Source organism: Protopterus annectens, chromosome 10.part0 (genome assembly GCF_019279795.1).
Source record: "Protopterus annectens isolate FY-2018-M chromosome 10.part0, PAN1.0, whole genome shotgun sequence".
Taxonomy (NCBI): Eukaryota; Metazoa; Chordata; order Ceratodontiformes; family Protopteridae; genus Protopterus; species Protopterus annectens.
In genome coordinates this window covers 1501714731-1501740759 of record NC_056744.1, presented here as the reverse complement: position 1 = coordinate 1501740759, position 26029 = coordinate 1501714731, and the positions used below count along the sequence as shown (strand labels likewise).

General features: G+C 37.6%; 1 protein-coding gene across 1 annotated transcript in view; it reads left to right on the top strand.

Moving 5' to 3' along the window:
* The first annotated feature begins 346 nt into the window (after positions 1–346).
* LOC122813692 (zinc-binding protein A33-like) overlaps positions 347–26029 on the top strand; it is a 219329-nt gene continuing 193646 nt past the window's right edge. Inside the window, exon 1 of the mRNA XM_044086147.1 lies at positions 347–962. Coding sequence (XP_043942082.1) covers positions 543–962 — 420 coding nt within the window. The 5' untranslated portion in view covers positions 347–542. The remainder of the gene's footprint in view (positions 963–26029) is intronic.

The window sequence follows — 26029 nt, the reverse complement described above, 5'->3', positions numbered from 1 at the left end:
AAAACAGGAACAAAGAAGATGATACTCATATTTAGCAGCAACGTGGTAGTTTGTTGTTACTTTTTGGATGTTGTAACAGTCATTTTCGTGTACATCTGTACTGTTTTCAAAAAGTGATTACTAATTAAATCATATTGATATTTTGGACTCTCTTTGCTAGCATTTGTTTTTCAGTCTGTGAGATATAATGGGATAAAAATATTTGGCTCCCTGTATATATGTTTGTGTCTTTCGGCTTTTCCCGGTTAGGGGTCGCCACAGCGGAACTCCGGTCCGCTAATGATTGGCAGTAGAGTTTTACGTGCTGGCTTGCCGGGCCTAGCGCACAACCTTAAACGATGGAACGCCCATTCACGCATGTCGCCCCACAGAAGACGCTCTAAGTGAGAATCGAACGGCCAACGTCTAACTGCGAGGCGACAACGCTACCGCAGGACCTTCCCTGTATATATGTGTTGTGCCTTTAATTGAAGGCAGTATCTGCAATAACTTTCCTGTTCTGGATAAATGCAAGTGAAAGTTTGAAGCAGTTTGTGCTTACAATGGCATCAAGTAAACAAACTGTAGATTGTATGGAGGAATTTATTTGCCCAATTTGCCATGAACTTTTAAATGTTCCAGTGATGCTGGAATGTGGGCACGATTTCTGCAAGTCGTGTATTGACAGAGTTTGGGACAATGAGAACAAACCTTCATGTCCCGAGTGCAGAGAGGAATTCACAGCCAGGAAATATGCAGTGAACAGACTGCTAGCAAATGCAATTAAAAAGATGCAGATACAGTGTCAGATGGGAGAAGGATCAGATCTACAACAGAAAAAAGGAGATGAGCTCTGCAGAGAACATGAAGAAAACCTTAAACTATTGTGTGAAGATGATGCGAGTTTGGCTTGCCTGATGTGTGTTCCAGAACATCGTGGTCACAACTTCCTGCCATTGCAGAAAGCAGTTAACAAGTACAAGGTAAAGGAATACTGATATCACATCATACTGATATGACATCATACTGATGATTTATAAAATTTAGCATGATCTTTTCTTAATGCTTCTGGCATCCTGAGAATCCTGCTACCAAAAATGTATTTGTTTTATTTAGAGTTGTATTAAAATCATAAAACTTCACAGCAAATACATGCACTTATCAGTCTGTTGTTTATAACTATGCCTGAATTACTGCAGTGTTTTCTGTATTCTTCACTCTGCTGTTCTAATAATTACATTCTTTTGGTACTAATTTTGTTTACCTTCTCTCTGAGGTCTCAAGCTGTTTAAGGTGACTCTGTTACTGTATTCTGCTTCTGTCTCTATATGTCAAACCACACTATTTCAGCTGTTAAATATTTCCATGTGTACTGTTTTGAAGGGACTGGCATGTTTTCAACATAAGTCTTTGTGTGGATGGAAGTAGAGCAGAGAGGTTATCACATTTCACACCATTTTCCTAGAAAGTGCTGGGATCATATCTCTCGACCTCTTAGCCCAAGAAGTCTGGACAAAGCCCAATAAAATTAAGGGACAAAAGCTCAAAAATAGGACATATTTTATATATTGCTTTTATAAACTTAGAAAGTTCTTTTTTTTCATTTTAACATACATTTTTCTGAGGGATTTGAAGTCTGAAACTCAAATGTATGTCATTATTATCCTCTGATCATCCCAGACATTTGCTAGAGAACCACAAATTTTATGAGAAACAGACTAAAAATATGAACCAAAAATCTGGGCACTTGAGATGTATGGCTGGGATGTAAGGATGGTATAGTGGAATGGAGGGTTAATAGTTGTAAAGTCAGATGTTATGAGGTTGGAGTGGATGTTATAGGACTCTGACTGAAGTTCATTTATTTTAGGACTGTGGTCATGGCACTCCAGGTTCTGGGAAAACTTGCATTGCCAGAGGAAAAATTACCTCTGTTAGTATGTTATTTTGTAAAAGGGCAGACCGTGGATGAGGATGGTACAGTAGAGTGGAGAACTGATACCTATAAGCACACATAGTATAAGGTGGAAGTGGTTGCCAAAGGTCTCAGTTTGAAGCTAAGTACTTTTATTTGAGGGCTGTTCTTTTTGGTCTACAGTTTCTCAGAGACATTGAGGAACCATGAACCTTGTTAGAGGTGCTGGACAATCATTGGTTGTGTGTTACCTGAATGGGCACTGGAGGATGCACTTCTGTCTGTATGATGGGTGGCACTGTGGCTGCAGCACTGGGCTATTTCCTAGTTGTGGTTACTTCTTAAGGGAATCAGGTGTCACTAAAGACACTGTGTTACAGTACATTTCCTCTGCTAGAACTGCCACTTCATCAGAGGAGTACATGGGCTATCTTCCACATGTGACGTGTAGTCCCAAGTTTTTTATGACCAGGGCAATAGTATAAATTCAGAAGGAATACAACATTCACAAGGCAGAGGTGAGTAGATAGCAGACACATTTTCTGGTGATTGCAGGAGAATCTCTGTTTACAGATTTTCTCCATTCTCCAAGTTCTCATCTTCTTTTAAAATTTGGAGTGTAAAGACTCATCACAGTAGCTGTATTGCTACCCAGAAAAAAACATTTTTCAAGGCTTTAAGCTTATATCTTAATTTATTTTGAACTGAATGTCCCAACATTATGGCAGACTGACCACTGGTATGTTTGGGCTTTGTTCTTGTAATACTTTGTATTATTTCTCCGTAAGGCATTTTGGGAAGCCCAGGACAATGAATACCACCTTACACCTTTCTGTTTGTTATTAAGTATTGTATTCTGAAGGTGTTTTAAGTGATTCTTTGTTCACCTTTTTAATTCAGAGATGCAAACTTTTTAAATTGAGATTTGATAATTTCTTTATCTTTCACATATTAATGAAACTTGCTTCAGAGAAATATTAGAGATCCTAGAGGCTGATATTTTATATTGGCTTTTCTTGTGCATCAATCTAAATCTCAAATGCACTCACTTGAGGCACTCCTTAAAATGGAGAACAGCAATGTCTGTGCAGTGACTGAGACCTATTCAAGGTTCCAGAGAACAGCCCTGCATTACCTGGTTATAACTCATACCACACTTTTCGGCCATCTAACCTGGACCGGAACACCAAAAGCGGAGGTGTGTTCATATTCATTAAGGATATCCACACCACCAGGCTAGTTGCTCAGCATAATGCAGCCGAGGTTATCCAAGTGCAACTAACTCTGGGCAAAACTGCAATCCAAATTGTAGCTTGCTACAGATCCCCCACCATGCCCCAGGATTCCCACTCCTCTTTTCCTGATATACTGGAATATATTAGGGTTCAACCAAACACCCTAATATTGGGCGAGTTTCAACTACCCCACCATTAACTGGGAAAACTACTCATGTACCAACTCCTTCACTCAGCGCTTTCTGGAATTCATAAATTCCAATGCCCTGGATCAACTTATCCACACCCCCACCAGGGGCAGCAATATCCTAGACCTAGTCATTACCAATGTGAGTGACCGGTGTTCCACACCTGAAGTCAGCTCCTCTTTGGTCAGATCCGACCATAAGCTAATCACCCTAAATATCCACATCCCGCCCCCACCCCCCATTAAGGAAACCATGGTAAAAAATTTCTCTAAAGCCAATTTCATGCTTCTTAAGACAGAAGTGGTGAACTTCATGACACCCATGCAGATGGACAATACAGTTACGACTGCTGAATCCTACACAAATGCACTCTATAAGCACTTACACGAGTGCATGGATCGTGCTATCCCAAACAGAACCAAGATGCTATTCTCCAAAAAAAGGAAGCCAATCTGGTGGTCCCCTGCCATAAACAAACTCTACAACAGAAGGACGAAATTTTTGCAAAAGAGAGTAAAAGTGGAGGAGCTCCCTGGTCAGCCTCAGCAAGAAGCTGAGAACCCTTATAAGATCCTCCAAAGCTAGCTATGAAAGCAAGATTGCCACTGATTCTAAGGACAACCACAAAGCATTCTATAGCTATGTCAAGAATCTCAATGGCACCACCCAGATCTGCTTTGAGTTACAGCACAATGGCACAAAAATTACAGAACCAACTGATATTGCCAACATCTAGGTTCAGTGCTAACTTTACCCCCCACTCACCCCCTAAAGGGCCCATATCTGTACAGGAAGAATGCAGAGTCCCTGTAATCACAACTTCACAGGTAAAAGCAGCATTCTCTAAAGCCAAAAACACAGCATCCATGTGACCGGACAACATCCCAGGCTGCGTTTTACATGAACTTCAGAATGAACTGGCTCCCCACCTAAGCACCATGTCCAATCATAGCCTCACGTCAGGCTTTGTGTCCATTGTATGGCGCATAGCAACAGTTATCCCTCCCCACAAAGGGGGGGGGGCCACCACTGATCCTGGGAACTATCGCCCTATTAGCCTGATGAGCCTGGTCTGCAAGGCCATGGAACGTATCATCATGAAATTCATAAACAAAGACATTGGTAACCTCCAAATTCTGGACCCCACCCAGTTCGGGTTTGTGAAAGGCAGATCTTGCCTCCTGAACCTGGTCAACTTCTTTGAGGCAGTCACCAAAGCCGTAGACGAGGGTAAGGTGGTTCACATAGCCTATCTTGACCTCGCCAAGGCTTTCGACACCATCCCCCATTCTGTAATTACAGCTAAACTCACTAAACTAGGTATAAATCCCTATGTCACAAGATGGGTTGCCAACTGGCTCACTGACAGAACCCACACTGTAAAAGTTGCAGACTCCAAATCTGACTTCAAACCAGTGACAAGTGAAGTATCACAGGGTTCAATTCTGGGATCTCTCCTGTTTGGTGTCTACTTCCCTGAAGTACAGGCTAACACAGAAGGCCTCTGGCTAACAAAGTTCACAGATGACTGCAAACTAGAAGCTATAGTCGAGTCCCCAAATGATGTGGACATCCTACAGAGGGGACTCACTGAGACAGATGCCTGGTGTCAGAGCCATGGCCTCAAGCCAAAAAGTGCATTGTTATTCCCTTTGGTAAAAACTCTGTACCTATGAACTACCACATAGGCAGCAGTCTTCTTAACACCGAATGTGTGATAAGAGACCTTGGGACCCAGGTGGACAGTAGTCTCTCCTTTGATAATCACATTACCTCAGTAGTCAGGAAATCCTTCTACATGGCGCACCTCATCACAAAAGGGTTCTCATCCAGGAAAAAAGAGGTCATTGTTCCCCTCTACTCGACACTCATTAGACCCATTATAGAGTACAATGCCCCTTTTGGAATGTACCTCACAAGACATTTGCAGTAGCTGGAAAGGCCACAGAAGCACCTCATAAAGAGAATTACTGGCCTCAAACAGATGCCCTACACTAATCGTCTCAAAAACTCCAGCTTTACTCTGAAGCATATTGCCTACTCTGAGGTGATCTCTGCCTAACATATAAAGCTATGTCAAATCCAGAGCTGTTGGACGTGCTACACCTAAAGAAATCCCAATCCCTCTGAGCTACGTGCTCTAGGGACCTAAACCTTGTCACCACAATAAACAGGACTTGCTGGAGGGATAGATTCCTGTCCCAGAGACTTCCCATACTCTGGAACAGGCTACCCATCTATGTCAAGCAAAGTTCCTCATTAACACTCTTCAAGAAAAATTTTGATGAGTGGATGGGAAATAGATAATACACACCTGGGATCACTTCTGTGGCTCTGCTCGACAGGGGCACTGGAAATTAACTTTCTTGGGTTGGCGTAAGCCAGGGAACTTTGTTGGCTAGGCTTACTTAGGCCCTTGGGCCAATAGCCTAGTACCTACCTATGAACTTGGAACCAGTTTTCAGTCTGAGCACAGAAGTACCTCTTACATCTTCTATCAGTGAACATTCAGATCTGTAAGATTTATCTCAGACTCTTGTTTGATGTGAGTACCAGTTATTCCATAGTCACAGAACATGTTTACACCATCTTAGCACATCTTAACTGACTTGGCAATAGTTTTGATTGTGGTTTAGAACAGATGATGAAACAGAAAGGTTTTCCATCTCAAGCTTTCTATGAAGAACCATTCTCCTGTTTAGGAATTGGAATATCTTTCTTTTTTGAATAGGATGAACCTGAATGTTGGGGTGCAAATGTACCTCTCCTTCTCTGTGCTCCTGGAAGGTTTTGTTCCTAGTAGCCTTTCTGCTTGGTGGATCTCTAAACTATAAACCTTGCATCGTGAGCACTGTTTAATGTTAAACAAAGACTGGATGTCACTGAGGGTCAGTTCTTGCTTTTTCCGTTTAAGTTTGAGCTATTCTTTAGCCAGTATACTAGTCTCCTTCTTTTATTTTTGAGGGCAAAATCCAATGGGGACCACAGCATACATAATTTTAATAATCGCTGTCACTTTTGTTTCTACTCTAGAGGATACACAAGCTCAGAAAACAGACTGGTTTGTCTACTTTGCTGTTGGTAAGGAAGGTGTGGAATCAAGTGGAACAACAGCTGCACTGTTCTGTCATCAGGCAGCTCAGCGTCCATTAGCTAATGCAATCATGTATAATTTCATTGGGCGAAGCAGAGGGGACTGGTTTCAGCGCTTATTTAAAAGATGTGTTAATGGCAACCATTTCAGAGCAGTCACATGGTCCTCAGTACATTACATCACTGCCTGCTATAGTGAAGTGCCACTAAATGAGTTGATTTTGCTTTTTATTTTTCAGATTGGCTCCTGAATCCAAGACTGATTTCTTTGGATTCTGCTGTCACTATTTCTTGAAGTCTTGTTGGCATTCTGCCCATTGCAGAAGCCCCGTAAAGTAAAATGTAATCAGTAGGCATACTGTGCATATTAAATGTCATTTAATAGGGTTGTTTGCGGTTGTTCTGTGTCACCTTATGTCTAACGTGCAAAGCAGCAAATAAAATAAGATCTGAAGAAGGGCACAGCCCGAAAGCGCTCATCTTTTGTGTATTTTGCTGCTACTTATCGCTTTTTATTGGAATAAAACAAGAAATCTGAGTGGTGGTTGCTGCTATTTGTTTTGCTCTAAATTATGTCTAACATGGGTGTGGTGGCTTTATCTGCCTCGGTTAGCAAGAAGATCCAGTTCTAAGAATTATACGTTTGCCATTTTATTTCCTTATTTTTATTTTTTTCCCATATTTAAATGGTAGCCAACAACACTAGTGCCCTGAGACAGGACATGCATACCCCTCAGCCCTATAACAAGGATGTCCCTGTATGTCCTGAGGGGACTGAGCTTGAGATCAGAAAACTGAACTTGCCGCTGGGAAGGTATCTGAGCTGGTTTTACTTCTTTTGATGGTTTCAGTGTGAATGAAAGAAGCACAAGATGTTGGCGTGTCCCAGAGAACTGGAATTAAGCTGTTTTTTTTAGAAAAGAGAAAAAAAATCTTCACTCGAAGATGCAAGCCCAGTTTACCATTTGTGAAGCTGCTTGGCTGTATAAAAAAAAATCTAGTTTTGACAGTTAAATTACAATATTCATATTAAGAGGGAGAAAAAAATATCAAATTCAATGTTTCTATTGTCGTGTCATGAAAAAGTTCATAAAACAAAGAAGAGATCAGATAGTACTTATCTTCCAAAGTTAATACATACTAAAGTTAATGTAAGTTATAAATATTAAACAAAAAAAAGAGGAAAAATAGATATTTCATAAGAGATGACCTACTTGAGTATATAAGTAATGCTATAAGATACAGTAAAAAGAACTTGAGATAGCAGCACCAATTAAAATAGGCACACAACTAATGAAATAGCAGTATAAGTTATGTGTCATTATTTATATTTTAGCTATATTGTGTATCAATAAATTGGTCTCAAGATGAAAACTCCATAGAATGATAGAAAAGATCTATTAGTTGCTGAGAAGATAACATGTATTTACTACTTTATGGCACTCTGAGATCATGTATTGTAGGGCATGCACGTATCTGTTACTCATGACTAAAATAGACTCTGACAAGTGTAGGCTTGATTAATAGAATTACATATAAGAAGAGATTGCATTTAAGTAAATATGAGCTAGAAAGAGGACCAGGGATACATTATCCAGAGAGCACTGAATTCTGTGGTGCTTCTGGGAGTAGTGGATTTACTAGAAATTGGCAAGGCCTTAAAGAATTAAAAGTTATTTTGGAAAGTGATTTGAGTTGAAATTAAGTTTTATATAACGTGTGAGAGAGATGATTTTTTGTCATAATCAAGCACATTGTGCAGATCATGTTTTTTTTGCTGGGGGATGGGAGTGGGTGATCATCCTTCTGTGTCTTCCTAGAAGATCAAGTAGATACACATATATGTATGTAAATATGAAATATAAAACACACCTTGATCATGGTGTACTTTTGTACCTTAAATTTGACTGTTTCTCCTTTCTTGATGCTCTGCTCACTCTGAGCTTGCTTACTTATAGCATCCGTGTATTACTTAAGGAGGTTGGTGGGAGGGTTGCCATAAAAGTTAGGGTGTTTGAGGTACTCAAAGTACACAGTTTGATTCTCACCTTTGAGGGAAACTGACTAGGTTTAAAATCGTCCACAAGGGCAGCTAGCCTAGTATTTGTGAACCTATGAATTATGTATAGCCCTTGCAGAGTGGGGAGTCTATCCTACTATAAAATTACCAAGTGGCATGCAGACCGATATATTAACATGTGTGCAATTAACCATTTCCAAAAGTAAATCAATAAATAAATAAAAAAATAAAATAAAAAGGTAGGCTTTTTACAGTCATTACTACTTCAATATGCATCACCAGTAATTATTAGTTTTATGTATGTATATTTTCTTTGTCTTTTACTGTACACATAGAGTCAGATCAAAAGAACAAAAAAAGGGGTGGAAAGAATAAACTAATTACTGGACAATTACAGACAGCAGTCAGGGATGGGGAAATCTAAAAGCCAATGGGAAGACCCAATTGAACTAATTTATTTATTTAAGCAAAGTATTGCAGGGCCGGAAACTGATGTTACTAAGTAGTGTATGATATTGTTTTGGCCAGTGGGGTACTGTGGAGGGAAACTATTGCTTCTGTGACAGAAGATTGTTAATTCATTTCCAGATGAATTAGATTTTTTTCATGTACCCAGCTGAAGTATTTGGGTTTGTGAACAAAGCTTCTTTTGATCAAAGCAAACTGTTCTTTCAGTTGAATCCCATGGGATTTGTGCTCTCCTAGTCACAGTGATTCTGCTTCTTTTTTTTTTTTTTTTTTTTTAACTCAAAAAGGTGACGTGCAAGGCAACCACATTCTAATGAGATCTTTAGGATAATATGAACAGATGGGAGCATAGAAGAAATGAGCAGAGATGTCATACCTTGTTCAGAAGCCATACATATAAGCAACAGAAGATGTTTTTATAAAATTGCTTGTAAGGGGTACCTACTTTAGAAGACTGAGCTAGCTGCAGTGTGTGTTTTCAGAAGATATTTGTCAGTAATGAAATAATTATTGGCTAGCCTTTTTACCAGTTTGGATAGGGACATCAGGGGCACGATTCAGCAGCGGATATGGAATTATTCAAAAGGAAAAGCGTTTCAGTTTCATGATGATTCTTGAATATTACCACTCTGTTACAATATCTTCTAGTCTAGTCATTGAGAAGGATACATCATTAATAAACCCTAGAGCTCTCTTCATACAGTGCACTTGTTAACTTGCACTAAATTGTTAACAGTCAGACTCAGTCAGATGGGCCATATTTCTGCTTCACATCAATATGAAACATGTATAAGTGATGGTTACAATGGCAGGTTTGTATTTATTATGTGCATTTCACTGCGTGTTAAACAAAGGAACTTACAGTTCTTTAGTCCAGTAGTTGGCACACTGTGCTGGAGTGCTAAGTGGGAATATATGAGATGGGGAAATACATTGTCCTTTATGGTGAGTTGGAGCTTAGGACATGTGTTTGTTCTCCACCTTCTCCTTATATTTGACTTCAGGTTATTTGAGCTCTGCTTCCCCCTTATTGGCCCATTCATTCCAGCTAACTGCTGGTGCTGCCCCTTTCCCATGTAACCCAGGATGGTGGGTTGTCTCCTAATGGAAGCAACCTGAAACATCCCTTGGGAGTGGGTGACAAGAACCAAGAAAATGAGCAGCTGTCCAGCCATATTAGCATGATAAGAGGGACTTTGTCTTTATGTTTTAGCTCTACCATGCTAATGTGCAGTGTGCTCCTGTACAGTAACCTGTAAGCGATTCCATGTGCTGACTTCTGTTTTTGGGATGGGTACCCGGTGGTGTGAACTTTGGCTGTAGATGATTGTCACTGTTGAAGTCACATTTAGACTCCATGTATAAAAATGGAAAACGGGGTTGTGGAAGGAGATATTGATTTATTTTTGGCTACCCATGGCAGCTGTTGAATCCCCTTTTGGCTGAAGACTACCCATCAGTTTCTTTCAGGGGCCATTCCTATAACAGGGATAATCCCATCTTTCCCCATAAGGTAGAAGAGGCAACATCAGCTACATTATCCTCTCCCACATGCAACTCTCCAACACTTCAGTCACTGTCTGTATCTGGTATCTGGTGCTGCAGATAAATGTCCTGTCTGCACAACACTAGTCAGATGCACTTTACAACCTCCATGTTTCTGGTAATGCTGCATATGTTGTTGGAGAGCAAAACATATGTGACGTTTAGCTGCATAAAACAATGTGAAATCTAAGCAGAAAGGGAAGGAAGGTGTATGCATTGCAAGTACTCGTGGTACTGCAGAGAGACGCACAGAGAATAGGTGAATGAATTTAGTGTGAAAAAACATTTCAGCACACTTATTGGAAAACACAATGCTTCTTGATTTATTTGCTAGCATTATTGTACCCTGTACGATGGCAGATAAGTAAAGGTATTAGAGCAAGTATCAGTTCTTTGCATGATATCAAATACTCTTTCAGCTAGCTGTAAGGTAATGAAATAATTTATCTAAAGTACGGCGATTGTTTTGGTCAGTAATTTAAAATGTACTGAAATATGTGTTCATGGCCATTGGTACTGTACTACAGACTGCAGAAGAAGCTTTGTACTTCAGCTAGTTTCTCAGTGATAGGTATTATTTTTTCTACCTGTACAAAATTGTAGTATATTATACTGTGCAGCTCTCTTTTTTTGTTATGGGAGCAAGGCTGATGAGAATATCAGTAAATATTGTATTAAATTATAGACTGGCATTATCCAGTGGATACAGAAAAAGCTTGATTGTACTCAGCTTTGTTAGAGATTTTAAGTTGGTGTGTGTGTGTGTGTGTGTGTGTGTGTGTGTGTGTGTGTGTGTTTGTAATCCAAGACTACTTTGAATAGCTTGTGCCCGGTGAATATCAGGACAAGCTCTGGATACCTTTATTTTTCTCATTTAGGTCAAGCAGGTTACTGTAAATTGAATTACTGTGTCTTGTGTACATAAAGTTATTTGTAGTTCATATAATTTAGTAATAGTAAAATTCAGGTCTGGCAGTATATTTGCCTTGTATGCCATCCATCAGTGAAGATATGCTTTACAGTGGGTGCTACTTTTAACATTATTAATGGTATGTTATAGCAAGGAGGACTGAACATGAGAGTAAAAAAATAGCCCGAGTTTATAAGTGGACTTGGGTACCTACCTTGTGATATGTTTGTTTTTGAGGGTAAAATTATGCATATTTTGAAACCACGGATGGATCCCTGAATCCGGGAAGAGTAACAAATTAATAAAGTTAACAAAAAATAAATAAGGATAGCCAGAAAGGTGAAATATTAATGTCATTTTTATATGAAAGCAAGAAAGATTACGGAATGAAAGAAACAACACAGTGTAAGTGAACATAGGGAGGAAATCTCTGCAGCCACCAGGTTCGCATCAGCTTAATAGTTCATAGGTGTCTACTAGGATAACGGCCACAAGAAACTTTTTAAGCCTAGTCATGCATCCTAAATCTCTGACAAGTTCTGACTCCCTTGATAAGTGTAAGCAGGGGCTTGGGAGATGAAATGTTTACAAGCAAGGGCCTAGGCGGTGAACTGTTTACAGGTTTGTTGTGTCCATTAGAGACATAGGTGCCAAACCAGGGATGAATTTCCTGTTCCCCACCCAGTTGTCCAAGTTGCACTTGAATTGGGTTAGGAAGTAACTCTGCTTCACGTGAATGGAGAGCCTGTTCAAGTGATGGGGTAGTCTCTGGGATGCATACCTGTTTCTCCAGTAGGTCCTGTTTCTATTACAGACAAGGTTTAACTCTTTAGAATGGGTAATTCTGGTGTTGTTTGTTTTGTGGATATGGAGAAGGTCCATAAGAGTGGGGCCTAACAATGCCCTGTATGCCAGGCATAGGTCTTCCCTTAAAAGTCTGTAGGAGACAGAATACAGGGATAGGGACTTCAGGTGGTCTGCACAGGGCATTTTACTTACACGTTGTATTCTAGATACCTCTGTGGACATTCCAGTTGTTGGATATGTCTGGTTAGGTATGCACCAAAGGGGACAATGACTTCCTTGGGCTTGGATGACATACCTTAGTTTATAAGTTGCACAATATAGAATGATTTCCTCACTGCTGTAGACATGTGATGTTCAAAGGTTAAATTACTGTATATGTGTGTCCCTAAGTCTCTGACCACTGGGTCAACTCTAAGGGTTGTGTTGTCAATATGATAGTTACCAGGGGTGGATGACATCCAGAAGGATGCTATTATACATTTCTTGGTATTTAGTTTTAGTCCATTGTTCTGACACCAGCTGATTCTGTGTCAGCCCTTCTTGGAGAACATTACTACTGTTGTGGACAGTTATTGTTTAGATCTGCAATAGACAAACTGGGTACCTCGACTGAAATATTATGTAATTTCACAAATAAAACAGCAGATGATAAGCTAAAACAGTTATTACATATGACAGGAGAAGAGTTTATAAAATATATGAAGCATTGATAAGTAGCAAAAGTACATATGGAGAAATATCAGAGAATGTAAACAGATATTTTGACCTATAAAGGAATGTGCAATTTTATAATTTATGAATTCAGAAAAGACCAGCATCTGCTTAAGAATACAGATACATAATGACACAAGATTAAAGAACAAAAGTCGAGAACTGTAATTTCAGTAATGCAAATTAAAAGTCAAAATATGAGTTTGATTTGGGAGGGACCCAAAAGTACTTCTGATCAAGGCATAGCACAAGATGGTTTTATTAGACTTCTGCTAGTTCAGTTCATTTGTCAGAAATACAACCAATAGGCATATAATCTTAGGCATATAATCTTAAAAATGTATTACAATAGAAGTAAAATGCATGCATTATTAGAACATAAGATTTGTTAAAAGACAAAAAAGGCATAATGTGAGGTATGAAAGAAAAAGCTTTGTAGATACTGTAGAGATAGTTGTTCATACAATGGGATTTGTCTAGCAAGAAACAAAGTATGCAAGAAATGTAAGAAATTAGACCACATTGCACATATATTCATGATGGTAGGAATGCATAGCAAATATAAAAATGCAACAAAGACACATTTGATCACAAGTAAATAGTGGAAGATTAAAAAATACATATACACAGTAGCAGAATAAACAAACTAGTTAAAAGGTCAAGTAGTGAGACAGAAAAGAAAGATTATTGTAGATGCAGCACATAAGAGAGAGATAATACAGGTGAAACAGAAATGACTGTGACAGTAGCAGATAGAAAAATAAAGTTTGGCTGACTTGAATGCACAATTAAATATCTTTGACAACTATATTTAAGCAACCAGTGAAGTACATATCTGCAGTGATATGAGACAAGCTAACAAATCAATGCAGAAACATTGTTCTGTTACATCTAAAGTAGACAGCATTGTTATAGAAGTAAATTGAGCAACATTAATTAAGCTTGATCTTAAAATTGTACCTTCAATTAGCCTACAGCCACAAAGCCAAATTGTCACTGTATTTTTGTAAAATATATTTAGGTTAAAAGGATATAAAAAGTTCAATGTGGGATGTGTGTAGCTGCAGAAACATTTAAAAAAATCAGAAAATAATTTACACAAGGAAAGCATGCAAAGGAATTGAATGACATCACAAAACAGTAAGAAAGGCACTGAAAAGGTTAAGAAGAGGTGGACTGATTTTGAATAGAAACAGTTGTGAGTTTAATAAAGAGGTTTTACTGTTTTATGGCTTCATATCTTCATGCCATGAAGAAGAAAAGGATAGAGTTGAACAAGAATAGCAGCTCCTCAAAACAGCATGTCAGAAGACTGTAGAATGGATATACGGCTGAGACAGGTATAGAAATAAGGTAAATAAGGAAAGCTGGTGGTAGAGTAAAAAGTCCAGAAAGTCATTAGAAGAAAGAAGGAGTGCATGAAAAAGTGTGAGAAAGAAAAAGTGGACCAGGCTTGGAGGAATACTGGTTAGCTAACAAAGAGGCTAAAGTTGAGATATAGTAGCAAAGAACAAGGCATCAGAGACACTCTACCAGCTTCTGAAAAGTGACTCAGTAGATAACACAAACACAAAAAAACTCTCTCAAGCTACAAGAAAGACAGAAAGATAAAAAAGATAGTCAGAAGCCCTTCTTAAGGGACGCCAGCAACAACCAGCTCACAAGTCCACTGGACATCAAAGGCAGATGGAGTATGTCTAGTAGCTTTTGAATGAAGACAATCCAACAGAAGCTGTACTGCCCCAGCCTGTGATGAAAGAAGAGATGGACTCCATCTTAGAAGAAATAAGAACAGTATGAAGGAAAAAAAGTCAGTGAAAGCAGAAGGCTCAGATGAGGTCACATCAGATATGATAAATATGTTGGGTGAGATAGGGGACAAATGGCTCAGTATGGAGAGAAAGGCATATCACAGATGATTGGAAATAAGCATACTAGTGGCAGTGTTCAAGAACAAAGAGGAAATTCACAACACTGGGGAGTATAGTGGCATTAATCGAATACACAGAGTAGTAGAAAGTAAGATGGGAGATGAGCAGTTTGGATTCAGATCAGGAAGCAGCACAACTGATCCAGTGTTTGTAGTGACAGATAGTTGAGAAGAAGCTAGAGATGAGGAAAGAATCCACTTGAGCATTCCTAGACTTGAGGAAAGAGTCCACTTGGGCATTCCTACACTTGGAAAAGGTATATAACAATGTCCCATGAAAAATTATTTGGGTAGTCCTGTGGTGGTTCAAAGCCCCAGAAATATTGGTAGGATTATGCTCTGTACAAAGACCCAATGTCTCAAGGACAAACAGTGCGTGGTCTCACAGAGAAGTTCCCAGCAGGAGTGGGTGTGCATCAGGGTTAGCTCTGAGCTCACTGCTGTTCATACTGGTGATGAACTACATTAGCAAACAGGTCAGAAGAGACAGATTAACAGTATTACTATATGCAGATAATTTGGCATTACAGGCAGACTCTCAAGAACTTCAGTAAAGGATAGGGAAATGGAATACAAAACTGAAGGCACATTGGATGAAACTGAGTTCAGTTAGACAGGTGTAATGGAAGTAAATAAAGGAAATCAAAGGACATTGAGAACTGAAACAGAAGTGAGCATAGAGGAATAGGAGAAAATGGATAAAAGTATTCAGAACATAGTGGTATGACAGACAGTGGAACAGGTTAACAGCTTTAAATATCTGAAAATGGAGACTTTTGATAGGGAGGTCTGAATGAGGAGACAAAGCTAGAATCAGAGGGGCTGCAGCATCTGGAATGGCTTATTAGGTGTAGTGTATGACAGCAGAATCACAGAGAAGCTGAAAAGTAAGGTGTACAAAACAGTGCTGCAACCAGTAGTACTGTATGGTACAGAAGCCTGTGCAGTAAAGGTAGAGCAGTTGAGGAATGCTAGAGATAATGCCAATGAAGTGCCTGAGATCAGTTGCAGGATGCAGAGTGTGGGACTGACAAAAAAGACATCAGAGCAGAAGCCAAAGTAGCTCATATGGCAGACAAAGTCAAAGAGAACAGATTACAGTGGTTTGCGCACATGTGCAGAAAAGCAGAAGACAATCTGGTGAAAAAGATTTGGAACAGACAGGTAAAAGGTAAGAGGAAATGAGGGCATCCAGCAAACAGGTAGATGGATTGTGTGAGAGAAGCAATGCAACAGTCAGGCATGAGTGTCAAAGAAGGTAGGAGAGTGGCACTGTAGTCAGAGATGGTGACCGTTGACAAGACAATTCAAATCATTTCAGAAAATTGGAAAAGGGGGTTTAATGATGATGTTGATGATGATGGTGCTTTTCAGAGAAAGGCAAGTCTTAAAACACAGACAGGTTTATGGTACTGCACAGCAGCATCACTATTAAATGTTATAGGGGTGAAATGTTTACTTGGGATAACAACTGCAGTGATTGATTTATTAAAAAGGTCTGCAGAGTAGCATTAATATAATTAATGAACAAATCTACTCCTTTTAATTCTACTGAAGAGCAAGAAGTAACTCTAGGGAAGAAATTAAAGTCCGATTTCATAGACATTTTTGTGTTAGTTTGACTGTGAACGTGAAATTAGTACAAATGAAAGAGGGAAGACTTGTTTGGGATTCAGAGGTATACCAAGACAAGATATACATGAAATGATACAAGTGGTGGATATGGAAGTTCATCTTAATTGGATATAGAGAAGCGGTAGTTGTTATTAGCATCACTCCTGTTTTTCTCACATTGTGTACATGGGGTCTGGGTGTCACATCAACAGTGACCATCACCTAGAGCCAGTGTTCATATCACTAGTATGCAAAGACTGAAAAAAGAAGCTCCGCCAATTGTATGAGCTTTTGACTTTTTTTCTTGTACATTTGAAAAGTGATAGATTGAGTACCTTGAGCCATGGGTGGTTTTCAAGCCATATACCCCACAAACTGTTGGTGAGCATGTGTAAATGCACATGTTCATTTGGGTTCAACTTTGTGATATAAGACCATTTGAACTGCTATTATCATAATCCACCAATATCTGTACCCATCAGTTAAAGCCAAACTGACTGTATACACCACAAATATCTGATTGAGATAAAAATGGCTACAGTAACAAATTCCAACCTGCTTTCCAGAAATGCACACTAATCCTGCAAAGTTCAATTAATGACTGTTTAACTTGATAATGACAACAGGGTAAGCCATTCTAATCATTAGACAAATCCCAGTGCTTTGACCATCAAAATAACTTTGTGTGCATCTCAGATGTCTGATTTATGATAAAATAGTAATTATGGGAACAATAATGTATTTAAGTTTTGTTCCACATAGTAACCCAGGTATTCCAACTTATTTTCCTAAATATGTACACTATTGCTACAAAGCTAGACTGTTTAAACTGATTAAACAAAAACAAGTATGATACTTTCATCCACAGATATCCCAACAATCACCCAGCAGTTATAGGTACTTTCCAGTGTACACCTCATCTGACTGTGGTAATAATACTGTTCAACTTGTTAGTGTAAGAATCTGAACAAAGACAAAAAGTAATGAGGGGCAAAGGCCCATAATCTAGGAGAGATATTACTAAACTACTATACATGTAAAGTTTCTAGAGTAAAAGTTTTTGTATTACCATGCATTTTCTGAAAAACATAAAGCTTGCAACTCAAACATTTGTCAACAATTGAGTGATGGCAATCCTTACTGATTTTCCACAGAACCAGAATTTTATGCGAACAAATTCAAATTAGGCAAAGCCATGAATATTCTGTAAAACCAGCGACTGTTTCTGCTCATTTTCACACAAACCATGGTTTATTTTGTACATATGCACTCTTGTCCTTTAATGCCAGAATCTAAATTGAATATAAGACTTGAGAGTAAGTTGCTTTCTTCCACAGTCAGTTCCCTTCTTCATTTAATGACTGTATTCCTCAGAGATGTGACAGAAAGCAAATTATAAGATCTTTTTCTTCTTCTTTTGGCTTTTCCCGGTTAGGGGTTGCCACAGCGGATCATTTGTCAGCTCATGATTGGCAGTGGAGTTTTACGGTGTTGAGTTGCCAGCCCAGTGGCCAACCTTCCACAGAAGGCACAAAGCAAAAAAGCAAATTATAAGATGCACATACCAAAAATATAAGACTGGGGCATTCTGCAAAATCATGAACGATTTCAGTTTAGTTTCATAAGCAACACCCACAGAGAAAATATTCCAGCTTTTTTATACAAATGTGTATGCATGCTGTAACGTGAGACCGTAAGCTGGCCAAGTAACAAGAGGGTAAGTTGTAGTCCAAAAATATTAGGCAAAGTTGAAGATATTCTGTGAAATTCTGATAATTTTCAAATTTGTATCGTATAAAAATTAGCCAGAGAGTAACTATTCCAGTTTATTTCACACAAGGGCACATTAGCTCTTAATGACAGACTTTGAAAAGAACAAATGAAGAGGGAATGTTTATTTTATTCATATCATGCTACACCCCAATATCATAGCCGACAGCATGATAAAAATAGAACATAAATATTCCAATTTATTGCACAGCAATCGGCATTAGACCTTAATACTGGGCTTTAAACTTAGCAAATTAAGAGGGCAAGTTAGTTTCAGCTACAGCACAGCTAGACCCCAGGTGGTTGCCTCTGCCAAGATATTAAAAATGTGAGTAAATATTACATTTTATTTCACAAAATGAACACTAGCCTCTAATACCAGACTTTAAAAACTGAACCAATGAAGAGGGCAAGTTGTTTTCATCCATGGCATAGCTAACCACCCCCCAAAAGAGAATAAATATTCCAAGTTATTTTACACAGTGGAAGAGTAACATCTAATGTCAGACTTTTAGCTGAACAAATGAAGACTAGTTGGTTTTATCCAAATCACAGCTAGATACCTCTCCAGAACAGATAATATTCCAATTTATTTCACACAGTTGTACTTTAGCCCAGCCCTTAATGCTAGACAATAGGCTGAACACATGTAGAGTTGAAGTTACTTTCATTCATAACACAATTAGCAATCCTCCTAAAGAGAAAAAAAATATTCCAGTTTATTTCACACAAATGCACAGTATCTCTCAATGTCAAGCTTTAAACTGAGCAAATGAGGGTAAGTTAATTTCATATACAAGTACCTCTCCCCAGTCTGATTCCTTGTCAGCATGTTAAGTAAAATGAAAGCATTCTGGTTTATTGCACACAAATGTACACTAGTGCTTAATAACAGATAAGTGAGCAAATGAAGGGGATAACCTGTTTTCATCTACAGTACAGTAGCCCCCCCACCCAAAAAAAATTGGCCTGCTAACTTTATAGAAGAAAAAAAGTACATTCAAGTTGTCAATGCACTAATAACCGGAGCATGCCAAATACACTTTATCAGAAATAAAATCAAAGTTTTGAAGTAAAATGTATACATGAAACTTCTTATGGCAGAAAATGAAAAATACACCAAGGAAAACCCGATTGTAGTTATTTTAAACTTAAAAATTACTTGGCTGCATATAAACATTGATTTCAAATGCAAACTGCAAGCAGAAAATTTGTACTCAATTCTGTAAACTTTTTTTCTTTTCAGATCAGCACTTTGGAGCACAAGACCATAGCTGCAGCTGTCTCTAGTGACATCAACCCAATAAGTTGCACATAAAACTACTGCCAAAAACAAAGAACTGTAAGCCACAAAAAAAAAAAAAAATAGTGGCATTATAAAGTGATTGGTTGAATTTAATTTTGTTTGTTCTGATGAAGATTGTCACATTGTAGACAAAAGCGCCTAACCAAATTACCTTTATCCAACACACTTTTTATCATAATAGGGTGTTTAAACAAAATTTTTAAATTTGCATTTGTTTTAAACACAAATCTAGGATTGGTACCCATGATCGTCTGAAGCTCCTTATTTGTCCTAATCAAATCCAATTTCTGTTCAAAATGTCCTTAACTTTTTTACTAAAACACCCATAAGTCAGGACCATACTATTTTCATATTCATTGAAATTTGTTTTTTCCTTGTGGGTATCCGTAGTGTTTCCTAATAAGGGTATAAACCTCACACCCCAATTATCCTTCACCAAATTGTACATTTCCAAAACCATTTTCTCAGACACCCTTTATCTTTAAAATAACCATTCAAAACATCCATCTCCCTAATAGCACTGGTAAAAGAAGAACATATTTTTGCCACTCTAATAAATTGACCCTTAACAATACTTTTCTTCATAAAAATTTTAATTTTTGTTTGAACACCCCATTATGATAAAAAAGTGCTGGATAAAGGTACAACTAGTTGTGGACATTGTAACTGTTGTAAATACATCTTGAAAGAACCATTATTTAAATATAAATTGGTGAATTTGGTATAAAAGTGAGGACAATAGTGGGCAATTGTGGAACAAAATGTTTGGTTTGCATGGCAGTATGTCAGAATTGTTTTAATTTTTATATAGGGAAAACAGAAAGGACTCTCCATAGGAGAATTTATGAACATATTTATGCCATTAGACAAAAAATACTAATAATGCCCTGTTTAGGCATTTAGATAGTAGTGAGGGTTGTACACAATTCTTATTTGGAATTTTAGAAATTGTTGAGATGAATTCCTGGGAAGGGGTTTGGGCCAACACACTTGAGAGAGTAGAAATTAAATGGCAATTAAGGTTAAATGCCACCCATACCCCTGGGATCAATGACTATATTTCAATGATGCAATTTTTAAAACATAGAGCCCTTGTCCTGTAGTCTTAAAAAGTTTTAAAATGTTTATGTATGTGTACATTGTTTTTTATATGTTTTTAAATAGTTAATTAATGTGTTTTTATATGTAGTGTTCTGATTGGCTGTTATAGTGTATTTAAATGGTGTGTTTTAATTGTTTAATTGGTTCTGATGAAGTCCAGGCTTTCCTGGACGAAAGCGCTTAACTACGTTACACATTTTGATTATTAAATTGACTTTTTGGATATTTTTCAAGTCTACATTGTCTTTTGCGCCATCAATCAGTTGGGCTGGAAGGTGTTTGTGTTCTTGGTTTTTGCTCGCCTTTTTTCACCAGTTGAGCAGTCTAGTTTTGTTTTGCTGTGTGAGCCAGGACTGTTTGTTGGTGCTTTTAGAGTCATTTAACTGCAAGAGTTCCGTCTGTTATAGAAGGGATGCAGAGCGATACGCTTGATGATAGATCCCTACAGACATTAGCCAATGCCAAGGATTCAGCACTGAATAGTGGAAACCTCACACAACTAATTTTAGTACTGTCACAAAAAGTTTCACAACTACAGGAAACTGTGGACAATTTAAGATCTAATACTGTTTCTGGTATTAAAACGTGTTCCCATGGTAACAAGGAACCATGTTTTAAAAGCACATGTGATTGTTCGCTTCTGGGATTTATTAATTCTGGTTCAGTTACGCCGACACAGACAATTTAAGATGCGATACTGTTTCTGGTATTAAAATGGGTTCCCGTGGTAACCAGGAACCATGTTTTAAAAACACATGTGATCATTCGCTTCTGGGATTTATTAATTCCTGTTCAGTTACGCTGACCCAGACGGAGATACCGTGTGGGCAAGGGAGTCATACCTTAAGCGAGGCGAATGATACACAGAACTTGAGAGACTGGCTGAACATGGACAATTTCACTTTCAATGGATCTAACTCGCAGGTCAATAAAGGGAACATTAAAACTTGACTAAAGGACTTTGAATCTATGTTATTGAAGGTACATAACCGTCAGTGCAATAATGCATTTTTTTAAGGAATCCTTGTGTAAAAAGTGAGTCCCTAGAGGACTTAGAATGTTTAAATTTCCAAATGGTTTGTCTAAAGGCGATGTTGAATGTGGTAATTTAATTTAAATGTTTGATAGACATGGGTTTGAACTAAGGGAGTTTATCATAAAAATTAATAACAAGAGAATTGATAAATTGTTGGTAGATGTGGATAAACTGAATAATGTTATTGTTAATGATGTTCAATTTAGTGATTACAATGTTTGGTATGAGGGCATTTTCGACAATATAAAAAAGCAAACTGACATTTAATATTAAAAGAAAGAGGAGCAAGTTGTTTACAGATGAAATGGAGTATAAAGAAAGGTTGGCCTACCCCTTCCCCAAATCATATTCATTTAATAATAATGATGATACACAAGGCCCATGAGACCGAGGGAGGAACTTTGAGAACATGGGAAACAATATGGAAAATGGTTATGTAGAGAATGAATTGGATGCATATGATCAAGCGTACCCACCTATAAGGAGGTCTGAAAGGCTTATTAATAAGGGCACAAGTTATAACAATAATAATCAGAATTTTTTAGGATGGCAGGGATGTGGGAGGGACAAACATCCTGAGGGCAGGGGTGGAGGAGGGGAGAGTTAGACTGAGAGTATATTTGTTGATTTTAAAGGGAGACTTTTAAGTTGTGGAGGGTTTAATATGTATATTTATTCGAATGAGGATATTAGATATGAGCACTTCTCACTTTTAAAGAAAGGGATAAAGTTTATCCCGGCTAGAAAGGAGGTTGTGTCCCAAATGCTTTTGGAACTAAGAAACTACACAAGGAAGTTAAATTTAAAGTACATTTTTAAGTATGAAGGTAGTAATCTTAATAGTCTGTATGTTTCCACAACTTTTAGGTTTAAGACAAAAGGTTGTTACAACCCCCAACTACACCCTACCATTGCATCCTTTGAAGAAGTTTGCACACAGGAAATTTTTAAGTTATATTCTGCAAGTAACAGGGAACATTTTAACTTATCACCTGAAGTATTAAGGGTAACATTAGTATTAGAGTTATGAAGCCTGATAAAGGTGGGGTTATTGCTATTGTTAATAAGACTGAGTACCACTGTCATATTTTAGCTATGTTACATGATGAGGAGAAGCATAGCACAAAAAAAGATTTGCCTTATGTTAGAAGACAGCTTCATTAATACATTCCTGAAACAATTTTAAATTTTTTTTGGTTTATAAGTACCCATTAATACCATTAGTTTTTGGCATCCCAAAGATACATAAGGATATTTTTGACCTCCCATACAGGCTTATTAGTTTATCTCAGTACAGTATGACCTATTCATTGGGTATCTTTGTGGATAGACTGGTGAGAGACATCTTGGCTCCCATTGATTATATTTTTAAGGATTCGTGGGATTTCCTTTCATGGTTTAAGAAGGATTTGTACAGTGATAATAGTTCCTTTACTACTATTGATATTTGTGACCTTTTCACCTCCGTACCCCACGGGACTGGGCTGGAGTTATTCTACAAAGCCTTGCAGGAGAGAACTTCTTTGAATTATGTTGTCAATGGATACCATCCTGAAGAACAATTTCTTTAGTTTTGAAGGGGAATATTTTAGACAAAATCAAGGGGTTGCTATGGGCTCTAGTTGCACCCCTTTATTTGCAAACTTAATTATGTATAGTTGGGAGAAAACGAATGTGTTTGGTACTGAATTTATTCATAAATGGTGCATGTATTTAAGATTTTTAGATGATATCTTTATATTGTGGAAGGAAGAAGATTTAGGTGAACAATTTTGTGACTATATAAATGAAATTTGTGACCATTTTAAATTTACTTCCATACATAATGAGACAATTAATTAACTTGATGTTTCTATTAGCAAAGATAATCTTTTGAGAGAATTCTCTTCCACTATATATAGGAACCCCACATTTCCCAAGGATTATTTGGAATACAGTAGTAGTCACCCTCACTTGTTAAGGGTCAATGTGGCAAGAATGTGTTCATCTTTTACCAGTGCTATTAGGGAGATGGGTGTTTTGAATGATTATTTTAAAGATAGAGGGTATCCTGAGAAAATGATTCTGGAAATGTACAATTTGGTGAAGGATAATTGGGGTGTGAGGTATATACCCTTATTAGGAAACACTATTGATACCCACAAGGAAGCAACAGCTTTCAATGAATATGAAAATAGTATGGTCCTGACTTATGGGTGTTTTAGTAAGAAAGTTAAGGACATTTTGAACATAAATTAGATTTTATTTAGGACAAATAAAGAGCTTCAGATGATCATGGGTACCAATCCTAGATTTGTGTTTAAAACAAATGCAAATTTAAAATTTTTGATTGAACACCCCATTATGATAAAAAGTGTGTTGGATAAAGGTACAAATAGTTGTGGACATTATAACTATTGTAAATACATCTTGAAAGAACCAATATTATATAGTGGTGAATTTGGTATAAAAGTGAGGACAATAGTGGGCAATTGTGGAACAAAATGTTTGGTTTGCATGGAGTATGTCAGAATAGTTTTAATTTTTATATAGGGGAAAACAGAAAGGACTCTCCGTAGGAGAATTTATGAACATATTTATGCCATTAGACAAAAAATACTAATAATGCCCTGTTTAGGCATTTATTTATTTATTTTATTTTTTATTTTACATTTGTTGACTGGACTAGTCTAGCTGGATACATGTCGATTTTCAGTAGAGGCCCGGGGAGAAAAGCTCCAAGAAAACATACAAAATTAATATAGAAGTTATGACAGATATTATAAAAACAGCAATTGTTACATAAAAACATTAGTGTTTTTTTTTTTCAAAAGAAGTACAAATTATAATACTCATAGTGATTACGAGAGAGGGTACAATATACATATATACATAAATTTTATATGTAATAATATAGTGTATTGAAACATTAAAGGGAAGATTGTAAAGGATGTAGGGTGAAAATTATTGTAAAGGAAAAAAGTTAGTCTGGGTTAGTACAGGAGCATAGCCAGTGTTTATTGAGAAATAGTTTTAGATTCCTTTTAAAAAGTGAGAGAGAAGTCTGAGATGTGATTTCAGAGGGTGGTTTATTACATCATTTTCCAACAGAGTTAGAGAACAAGGAGTCACCTGCTGAGTTGTTGGATTTGGTAGTATTGATCAGCAGTTTGAGAAGCGTAGATTCTTGAGATTATTAAGGTGTAATGAGGCTAGAGAGTATTGGAGTGTTGCTGGTTGATACAGGGTCTTGTGGGCTATTGTAAGCTGGTAAAATTGAAGCTGGTTAAGAAATTCTAGCCAGTCTAGTTGTTTTAGATTCAAACAGAGATGGGTTCTGAAAGGAGAGCCTGTAGCAAATCTAGCAATATTATTATAAGATGTTGCTAGTTTGTTGAGGTTGTTTTTAGAGAGATTGGTGTATATATGAGAAGCATAGAGTAGAGTGGAGATTGAGTGAGCTCTGGCTATAGCGGTCATGGCTACTGGTGTAAGAAAGGGTTTGATTCTGTAAAGGGATCCTAGTTTTTTGTTAACTAATTTTATTGTGGTATTTATGTGAGTATCAAAGTTGAGGTTGTTGTCAATTGTTATTCCTAAGAGTTTAGTGGTTGGGTCAGGAGAAATAAGAGTACCGTTGTTGGATGTGAGAGTGAAATGTAAAGGGGTGGACTTTCGGGTTGGTGTGAAGAGTAACAGTTTAGTTTTTCTGGGGTTTAGGAGGAGGCAGCAGTGTGAGAACCATTGTTCTACAGTATTGAAAGCTTTTTGTGTAAGAGACTGAACTTCAGTTTGAGAAGTTGCTGAACAGATTATAGTAGAGTCATCTGCATATTGAATGCAGGTGGTGTGTGGAATAGCTGATTGCAGGTCATTAATATAAATGGAAAATAGGAGTGGGCCTAATATGGAGCCCTGTGGGACACTGAGGGAGATAGGAAGGTGATTAGATAGTTTATTTTGCCAGAGTACAGCCTGCTGTCAGTTTTCTAGGTAAGATGTGAACCAATTCATAGATAGAGGATCGAGTGAAAGGGATTTCAGTATGTGTAGAAGGAGTTGGTGATTAACCATGTCAAAAGCTTAGATAATTCAATGAAGATTGCAGAGGAAATAATATTTTTGTTGTGTTTTTTGTTGATACAGTTTGTGAAGAATAGCAGGGCAGTGGTAATGTGGAAAGGTCTGAATCCATGTTGACAGTTGGAAAGTAGGTTGTTATGGAGAAGGTAGTTAAGTAGCTTATGGATGCACTTTTCCATTATTTTTGCAAGAGGGGATAGCAGAGCTATGGGATGAAAGTTAGAAAAGTCATTGGAGTTCCCCCCTTTATGTAGTGGGATGATATGAGAAATTTTCCAGATAGATGGGATAGTTCCTTCACTTATGGTTCTATTTATCAGAATTGAAATGGGATAGGCA